The 10,212-nt window shown below is 46.9% G+C and overlaps 1 protein-coding gene across 1 annotated transcript; it reads right to left on the minus strand.

Annotated features, from left to right (window-relative positions):
* Window positions 1-3,253: 3,253 nt before the first annotated feature.
* On the minus strand, window positions 3,254-4,448 carry LOC123075884 (uncharacterized). The gene is made up of 2 exons (XM_044498387.1): window positions 4,183-4,448; window positions 3,254-4,072 (listed from the first exon to the last, which is right to left on the minus strand). The coding sequence occupies exons 1-2, from the start codon at window positions 4,412-4,414 to the stop codon at window positions 3,351-3,353; spliced, it is 954 nt and encodes a 317-aa protein (XP_044354322.1). The 5' UTR covers window positions 4,415-4,448; the 3' UTR covers window positions 3,254-3,350.
* Between the last annotated feature and the right edge of the window lie 5,764 nt (window positions 4,449-10,212).

The following is a 10,212-nucleotide window of genomic DNA, read 5'->3' on the forward strand; positions in this document are numbered from 1 at the left end:
TGACTTGTTATATATGCAAATTGATTAGAAAAATGTGTAGAATATGAATATGATGTTGTTTTACCTGTTAAACTTATTGAAATACTATTTAGGGGACAACATTAACCAATAGCGCATGATTTGTTTTTCTTTCATACCGGTGTACATCCGGATTGGAAATCAACACTTCGGCAAAACCTGTTTGGAGAAGAAAGAAACCATGTATAACCACACATGCATGCCTCGGCGAAAAAGTAGATTTCTCATTTAATGTGGAGAGAAAGAAAGACACCTTAGAATTGACCACATCCAAATGTGTTGTGATTGTTTTAGCACTAAGGCCACCGTCGACAAGAGTGAGAAGGAGAATAAGCAACAACATAGATGGGATGCACGTGGACCCATTAAGGTCTTCAATCATGATTTTAGGGGCATGTGATTATTTTCCCGTTGCAATGCACGGGCCGTTTTTCTATGTACCTTAAGTACAGTGGATTCCCTTCCGTTAATTCATCCCGACCTAACTCTGGTATGAGCTCATAGCATATAAAATACTATCTGCATAAAAAATCCAAATCAGTGAAAACAACATGATAAAATAATGTAAACTCATTCGATATGCAAGGATAAAAACATCTTCTCCATGTCACCGGCAAAAAAATGAACTACAATAATTTTATTCGCAAAACTCCATGTTAACCAAAAACACACACTCTTGATGATCCGAAGCCTCCACCTCTCGACGCAAAGATAGCAGCCGGAGGCAAGTGGATGAAAGTACCTTCCGTGGTGACGTCTGTTATTCATAATGCTCCCTTAAACCCTGTACGCCTACGATTGAATTGATCCTGCCACTAAAGCACGTGCGGGTCGGTCATGCCTCTGGTGACGCGTGGGAAGTGGTTGGGGTACATTTCTCACACTAGAAAAAGAACAAAAAAGAATGCCGAAACACCACAATTAATGTTGATCGTCACATCTAATTGCTGTTATTGGGAGCAAAGTATATACGATGGATGTTCAGTACTTACGGCAGTAGGTCATGCAAGTTGGGCAGACGACGAAGCACTTGCCGGGGCAGCTTCCCCGGCATTGCACATGGCCGCCTGAGATGCAGACTAGCGGCGTGTCCTGTGCGGCCGCGGGTGACACCGCGGCGCACAGCACCAGCAGCACCGCGGCCGAGGCGACGCTCCCATCCACAGCGACGTTATTGTTGCTCAGAGTGTGATGCGTGGATTATTTGCTTTGCTGCTGCTATGGGGATTTATAGGCCGATCGTGCTTGTGCTTCGGATCAAGCGCCCGGACGGTTGACTGGCATGGTGGGTGAGACTAGCCATAGTGGAGAGTAAACATACTCCCTCCGTCCGCGAATAAGTGTACATCTAGTTTTTGTTTTAAGTCAAAGTTTTGAAACTTTGATCACCTTTATAGATGGAAGGAGGGAGTAGTAACATACTCCGTTAAATTCATGTGTGAAAGGAGCTTTCAATGATATAATTTTCACATTATGCATGTCATGCATTATTAATCTTGTCAATAGTCAAAGGCGGTCTTAAAAAACGCATTAGGCCCTATATAGATGGAAGGAGGGAGTAGTCTATGTTACCACCTTTATAGTGGGGAGTAAACATATATGTGGTGTCATGCAACACTTTATTTATTAGATATAGACTTATCTTGCCTTGATATGTGTGATGTTACTCATACTATTAGGCTGGTTCTAATGGAGATTATAATGTACTATATGATACTACATCTGTAATGCCTAGTATCATATGTTGGTATCATAGATGACTATATATAATTATTACCATGCATGATACAAAGTAACACATCATTTAATATAATACGGTATCATGATATGATACTATAGTTGACATGCATGATACTACTTATGATACTCCCATTACGGGCAGCCTTAGTAACTAGTTATGTTACCACATTACTCTCTTTCTTCATTAATTACTTGCTACATCATCAATTTTACTTAAATATGTGTGATATTACCACATATGTTACTCCCACTATGGATAATCTGAAGAACAAGCGTGCCATGCATGCAGCTCGTTTCATGTGCTTGCATGCACTTTTTTATTGCAAGATCGGAAAATGCATGTGCCACCAACACCCCAGCAGTCACATTCACACGTAAAGCATCGGACTTCGCTTCGAACGCACATTCCGTAACCATGCATATGTGCATGCCCCGCTACTCCCTGAGCAACCGTGCAAAGTAGTGCTAATAACCAAATACGTCTTATATTTTACATGAGAAAAAAAACTTAAATTTTTTAAACATCAGTACAGACGGAAGCGCTGCACATACACTCAGAAATAATGCGAACAACGGGACTTGAACCTTCATGGGCTGAAGATAGCACTGTCCCTCTAACCATCCAACCACAGATTGGTTCGCAAAAACATCTTATATTTAGGAACAAAGAATTGTATTCTCTGCCAAATGCTGTATGGACTATCCTCTGGAAGAAAAAAAAAAGATTATCCTTTGGAAGCTAAGCATCCCTGCAAAAAATAATTTTTTTTGGCATTGGGCCTTTCACGATATTTGTTGGGTTGGACGCCACGGGCTGTGGGCACCTCATACGACAGTGCATACCAGTGTGTGCGGTCATATGGTTGGCCGTATTGGGCTCTGTTGGCCTTTCTGTGCTTCCCACTTGATTTTCCTTATTTCTCTAAAAAAAAACTTGATTTTCCTTATCTTGTCTTTGCTCTCTTCCATATATGTGCGGCCATTGGGCATTTGTTGGCATCACTGATACAACAACTGCATGGGTTCCCAGAGCTAGGACTGCAGGAGGTAATTGCTACCCCAGTGCTATCTTTGGTGGTTGAGGTCTGAGGAGGCAGGTCACACATGGAGAAAATTACGCCAATTATTAGAGTAGACAAAAAGACATTTGAAAACCAATTTTGTTGATCAAGTTAACACTATTGGATGGCCGCCTAGTTTTTATTATCTCCTTGTCAAATTGTAGTGTAGATAATATTTTTTAAATCAATTTTTTATCAAGTTTATGAAAAATACCCACCAACATTTACAATATCAAATCAATACTACTGGTCATTAAAAACTATTGTTTTGTATGATAGATATTTGGTATCATAAATAATTATATTTTTTCTTTGAACTTCATCAAACTTTACAAAGTTCCACTTTCGTAAAATATTACTGGGTATGCACGGTAGGAAGAGAGTTGCCCGTATGACTAAGGGTCGTTGTCTGGAATTTGGATGTGCCGATAAAATATATAAATATATATGGGGTTTCTCCAAAAAGATCCATGTGCCTTATTTATATGACACTTTGTACATGAACTTAATTATTCGGGTCGGAAAAGTACTTCAACTATCACTTGATGCAACCATCGAGATGCTGGTACGGCGACCAAATCTAGCAACCGCGCAATCAGTGGAAAAGATGTCCGATGATACATAGCTGGTTATGCCGCCCATCACCGGCATGCTAGCGCTCACCCTAAGCTTGTTAATATAGTCAGAACGGTACGTTTGACCAAGGACGCCGTGCACATCGTCGGTGAGGTCGTGAAACTTGAAACCGATGTCCAAGTGAGCCAGACAGTCGTCCTCCGTGACACCGTAGTTGTGGATGCGAGAGTCCTTCTCCGTGACGGGCACCACGCTGGCCATGATGTCAAACACCCCCTTGAGCTGCACTCTGATGCCATTGGTCGTGGCGGTTCTCGTGATGGTCAGGCCTGCCACGGCTGCCGACTCCCAACGCGCGTCGAGCTTGGCAGGGAGATCGATGGTCTCGTCGTCCAAGCCAATCTCAAGACGGTCGACGCGGTTGCTCCATTTCACGGTCCTCTTGGCACCGACGAGGAGGCGGTGGTCCGCGAAGCGGATGCCAATGGCCTGGATCCAGGTGAAGTTACGACCCGTGGCGGGGTTGTGTGTGCCAATGAAATGGGCATTGACATGGAGATCAACATCGGAGAGGACGCAAAAGTCCTGGTCCTTCTTGCCGTGGAAGTAGAAGTTGTTGCCGTCGCCACCGGTGAAGCGCGGGTCGCCGCAGGAGATGCCCGGGTAGTAGTCGCACACTTACATGGCACAAGTAGCTAACGTTACCACGTGTAGATAGATAGAAGAAAAGAATCGTGGTGGCAGTGTGGCAGAGATTAACTAACTGAAGGTGTTTATATATACTTACTGCATAGCGTCTTGCAGCTGGGGCAGAGGACGAAGCACTGGTCCGGGCAGCGGCTCTCGCACTTGGCCATGCACTTCCTCTTGCCGCAGTACTCCCCCGCGTCCCGCTTCCCTAGTAACGGTCCCCGTGGGGTTATCATGGCGAAGTTGGACGGCAGTCCCGCCCCTGCGGCGGCGACGGCGCCAGCGGCCACCAAAGCAGCTGCGAAAAGACCTACGAGCTGCCGCGCCATGGATTGATCGTCGGCGCGCCTTGATATACCGGTGTTTGAGATGGCTGTATGGCGTTAACGTGGGCTGTGGTGGCGTTGAGGAGTTGACGCCAATTTATAGCTCCATGTGTACGTGTCGACTGTCCATGAGTGCTTGCTAAAGTACTTTGAGATTACGAAATTTGTTCTCTCTTTAGGTAGTTTTTTGAGTTGACATAGGGAAAAGGTGGGTGGATTCCCTCCCGTTAATTCATCCTGACTAAACTGGTGGCAGCTTGCCACTGGTTAGCGAAGAGCCCACGTTACATTCATGAAGCAACTCCAAACCCAAGTTACCACTCCGGTACTCCCTCAGTTTGGAAGATAGTGTTTGGGATTTTCGTTCCAGTATTGAAAATTAAAAATTAAAAATTCAGTCATAGGTAAACAATTCCAACAAGAGTACAAATATAGGGCTGCATATATTTTCTGCCCATACGGGTCACATGGTTCTCATACTATTTGTTTCTTTAACACAGTACAACGCTGAAAAAATAGGCCAAATATATTAGTGTTTCTCATACAATTATCGGCAAAACTATCTCTGTCTCTCTCTCTCTCTATATATATAACTTAAAAAGAATGTAAGGTTCCATGTTTCACTTTTCTTCCCACCACCCCCTCGTCCAATCTTCCATACGATATGCAATCACCTTAATTTACTTACTTTCTGAACAAATTCCACTTTAATGTACTTATCAAACTTCTCATCAAACTATAAGGTGAATAATGAACAAGATTTGATAAATATTTATTTATTATTGCATTAATGGGTACATAATCAAAAGCTAACATACTACTGGAATATTTATATCCCGTTGCAACGCACGGACATTGTCCTAGTTATGTAAAAAAAAAAACTATCACAGGAATCAAACCATGTTGTTCAGTCCATATGCCCAACTACCCTGGCCCTGATAGACAACTTGGGCCATGGCCTATGAGCTGAATACCTGGTTTTGGTTTTGCCCAGTTTTGCTGGTGGATCACGCAAAATCTATATCTTACTTGTTGTGAGGTGGATATAGCACTCACCGTGACTGGGCCAGCCCAATAACTTGTGGGTTTGGGAACCATTTGTGGCAGAGCTGGAAGCGGTTTTGGCAAAGTTACCTTTAGTTTTGCCTCGATCATACACGTTTGGTTTTCTCTTTTTTCTTTTTCTTTATTTTATTTTCCCCCTTTCCAAGTTTTGAATACAAGTTGATGTTTTTAATATGCATTGAAGATTTTCTGAATACATGATGAACATTTTACAGATACATGAAGAACATTTTTTATATATACATTGAATTTTTAATGGCCTACACGTTGAACAATTTTCAAATACACATTAACATATCTCCAAATACACATTTAATATCTTTCAAATGCATGTTAAACATTTTTTAGTATGTGGGGAACATTTTTACATACACGGGAAATATTTTTATACACTTATTGAATAGTTTTCAATTACATGTCAAGCATTTTTTCTAAATGCTCGGTGAACATTTGACACACTAAGAGCGAGATATAGACGTGCCTACAGCGTCGATCCGGAGATTCTGGTGGCCCAGGGCAAAAAAGAATTTCGGGGCCTTTAATATAATGAGGACATGATGGGGAAATAAACAGGGCTCCTATATAAATATTAAATACAGAAGTATATCAGAAAAAAACATGAAATGTTGGGTATCAAACCGGGTCAATCATTCTAGTCATGTGTGAAGTTTAATGAAGAAATGGCATCCACGCTATCCTTACTGAAGAAAATGCAGTTCAACCTACGATCCATTCAAACAGTTTTTCACATAATCAGATTTATTGACTTTTTTTTACTAAGGATACCATGGATGTCATTTCTTCACCAAACTTCACACAGGAGTAGAACGGCCGACCAGATTTGATACCCTAAATTCCAGTATTTTTTCTTGTCCTGATATTTTTTTAAACCCTATATGCATATAGGGTTCATGGGCACCCAAGACCTACAAATCGTCTTCCTAACATAATAGCCAATATGCGTATATGTAAGATATACTGGTAGGAGCTAGGGCCCTACCGGATCTAGGGCGTAGGTTGTAGGGGAAGGAGGGGGAAGGACGAGGGCTGGTGCGCGGCGGCCGGCGGCATGGCGCCGTCCTTGCGACGGAAGCAGCGGCGGCGAAGGCAGGAGGCGGCTAGGGTTTAGGTCTCCCGGCTCCCTAAGGGAAGCCGAGCAAATTATGATTGCTTCTTGCTTGATTGGATTGATACATCTCCTCTCCTTATATAGAGAGGTTTACTTGACTCCTAAGCAAATGATCCTAATATGATAAGATAATTGGGCTAAGCCCCTAATTAAGATACTTGGGCCATAACCCACTGGGCTAAGCCCCTATGCCGGTCATAACACTTCTCCCCGCCTGCACAAACAGCTCGTCCTCGAGCTGTAAGGTGGGGAAGCGCTTGCTGAACTCCTCGAGGTGATCAACCAGCGTCAAACACCTTCGCAACAGCTGGGGCGGCAAGGTCGGCGGCGACGGCGTCCTCCGGAATGTAGTTTGCAACCTCCAGGTAGAAGAGTCGCGGGCAGGCGTGGCCGGGCGTGTAGGGCTCGTCGCAGTTGAAGCACAACCCTTGGCGGCGACGCTCGAGTAGCTCGGCCGAGGTGAGCCGGCGGAACGGGCGCGCCGCGGTCGCGGCGAGGGGTGCCGCGGAAGCCTGAACAGGCCGACACGGAGCGGGATCTGGCCAGGGTAGCGACCCAGTGGCCCGGGACGGTGACTCCTGCTGGACGGCCACCGCGCGGCGCTCGAACGCGCGGGCGTAGTACATGGCCGTCTGGATATCCTGGGGTCCCTGAAGCTCCACGTCCACGCTGATGTGATCCGGAAGTCCACCGACAAAGAGGTCGGCCCGCTGCTGCGCCGTCACGCCCGACGCGTGGCATGCCAGGGCCTGGAAACGGTCGGCGAAGTCCTGAACCGTGGAGGTGAAGGGAAGGCGGCCTAGCTCCGCCAGGCGACTCCCTCGGATCGGGGGCCCAAAACGAAGGAGGCAGAGCTCGCGGAAGCGCTCCCAAGGGGGCATGCTGCCCTTGTCCTACTCGAGGGCGTAGTACCAAGTCTGGGCTGCACCGCGGAGGTGGTAGGATGCCAGCCAAGTGCGCTTCGACGCGAGCGTGCGCTGTCCACGGAAAAACTACTCACACTGGTTGAGCTAGTTAAGCGGGTCCTCCGTGCCGTCATAAGTGGCGAAGTCGATCTTGGAGAACCGTGGCGGCGTCTGGGTCGGCGCGCCATGGCCGACCGGCTCGGCGGTGCGGAGCAGTGATGATGACGGCGCCCGGTCAACGGTGGGGAGACCGTCATAGGCCCCCGCGGAGCCGGACGAGGCCCCAGACTGCAGCGTGGGTACCGGTGGGTTCCCGGCCTCCGTGTAAACTGTCGGTGGCGACGTCCCGGTTAGCCAGGCCAGGATCTGGGACGGTGACGGCGGAAACCGGACCTGCTGGATCAGGAGGTCTCCCGATGTGGACTGGCCCAGTCCGAAGCTGGGCGGCGGCGGTGGGAGCTGGACCGGCACGGGCGGCGCGACTGGGGCTGGCATGGGCCAGTGCGGCCACTGCGGCGCTGGGGTGGGCGCGGAAGGCGCCGCGAGAACCGGCACGGGCCACTGCGGCCAGGACGGCACTTGGGCGGGCGGCGGCTGGAACGACGGATGGGCCCCGACGATTGCCGCGGGTACCGAGGACCAGGGCAGGTGCAGCAGCGGCGGAGGCGGCCCGCTGGGGTGCCCCGCCTGGAACGGCGGCAGCGGTGGCCCGCCCATTGCAGGCGCGCCCTGGGACGGCCACGGCAGCGCGGGGTGGTCGTAGGCGGCGGTAGTCGCAGCCGGCGGAGGTGCGGGCGGCCCGGCCAGGTACCGATGGATGCCTTGGACGGCCGTCACGAGATCCCGCAAGATGCTGGTGACTTCTTCCGGCGTGAAAACGGCAGTTGTCGGCGCAGCGGAGGTGACCGGGGCTGGCGGCGTTGGGGACCCGGCAGTGGTCATCGGGGCGGTGGTGATGATGGGCAGCGGCGGCGTGGGTGTTGATGACGACATGATCGAACCCGAGTCTCTGGATACCAAATTGGTAGGAGGTAGGGCCCTACCGGATCTAGGGCGTAGGTTGTAGGGGAAGGAGGGGGAAGGACGAGGGCTGGTGCGCGGCGGCCGGCGGCGTGGCGCCGTCCTTGCGACGGAAGCAGCGGCGGCGAAGGCAGGAGGCGGCTAGGGTTTAGGTCTCCCGGCTCCCTAAGGGAAGCCGAGCAAATTATGATTGCTTCTTGCTTAATTGAATTGATACATCTCCTCTCCTTATATAGAGAGGTTTACTTGACTCCTAAGCAAACGATCCTAATACGATAAGATAATTGGGCTAAGCCCCTAATTAAGATACTTGGGCCATAACCCACTGGGCTAAGCCCCTATGCCGGTCATAACATATACTAATAAATATTTCAAATGCATCAATATTGCATTGCATAATTTATACATATTACCTTAAAAAATTCTTATAACATTCTTAGATGCATAATCTCTTCTCAATGGATAAAATTGCAGGATGCATACTTTATACTCCCTTTGTTCCCAAATATTTGTCTTTCTAGAGATTTCAACAAGTGACTACATACGGAGCAAAATGAGTGAATCTACACTCTAAAATATGTCTACATACATCCGTATGTTGCGTCCATTTGAAATGCCTAGAAAGACAAATATTTGGGAAGGGAGGGAGTAGATTAGATGACCGTGCCAAAATTTGATGAAACAACTAGTAATTCGAAAATTACTCAATCAACAGAATAAATCTTACCTATGGTAAAGTGAAACTTGCAAATAACAAATGCACGAAGCTGAATAATATCTACCACTCAACAGTGTCCAATCAGTCGATCATCATTGTGCTATTGCAGTAAAAAAGACGCAATATCAATGTCATCTATGAAAATATCTAGATCACCAAGTCACACATAGGATATTAGGCTACCTTCTCTGCGTACGTAGCCGCGCGGACAGCAGAAGACCGTCGACTGCTACCAGGCGTCCCTGTGGCCGGATGGATCCTGTTCGCCCTTTTCCTGGAGGCCGCTGCGGCTACAGCCGCTGCAAGGAGGTGGGCTAATGGCGATGCGATCAGGCAAGGAGACGGCATCGTCTGGCGAAGACGTGATTAGGCAGAATAGCAATTAGATCGTGCGTGATTGGCGGCCAGTGATGCGTCGCTAGATTTCAGGAAGTCCTCGGTGTGCGCTTAGCGATCTGTTGGGCCAGGCATTGCACGGTAGAGCCAAGTGGATCACGCGCCGAATACCGACCTGCACGTATGGATTTACAGATTTTAGGCCGGTCCATGTGCTACCATTTCTAGCAGGATTTTGGGTTTCTTTTTCTCAATTTTTCTGAGCTTCTGCCGAAGTTTCCTGCATGGCTTTCCTCTTTAATCTTCATTTTTTTTACTTTTCTAATTTTTGTGGCTTTTTCTCTAATTTTTGTTCCATTTTTCCTTATTTTTAAATATAATTGTATTACCAATAAATGCACAAGCATCATGAAGAAGATATGAACCTTTAAAATAAAATGTTATAACACTTTTTAAAATAAAAACGAACACATTTTTAAAATGTCTGAGTACTTAGTACAGCTATACGAACAATTCAAAATGGCGAATAGTTTTGAATTTTTTTTCTAAACTTAGATGAGCATTTTAAAATATATGTGAACCATTTTTTATTGCACGGGATTTTTTTAAATATGTGCGTATCTATTAA

The sequence above is a fragment of the Triticum aestivum genome, chromosome 3D (assembly GCF_018294505.1).
Source record: "Triticum aestivum cultivar Chinese Spring chromosome 3D, IWGSC CS RefSeq v2.1, whole genome shotgun sequence".
Taxonomy (NCBI): domain Eukaryota; kingdom Viridiplantae; phylum Streptophyta; class Magnoliopsida; order Poales; family Poaceae; genus Triticum; species Triticum aestivum.

Excerpts from the sequence above, each read along its gene's own strand:
- LOC123075884 (XM_044498387.1), bottom strand. The coding sequence starts at position 4,414 with ATGGCGCGGCAGCTCGTAGGTCTTTTCGCAGCTGCTTTGGTGGCCGCT. Across the intron at positions 4,073-4,182 it reads CAGCTGCAAGACGCTATGCA|TGTGCGACTACTACCCGGGC; the intron begins GTAAGTATATAT and ends GTGCCATGTAAG.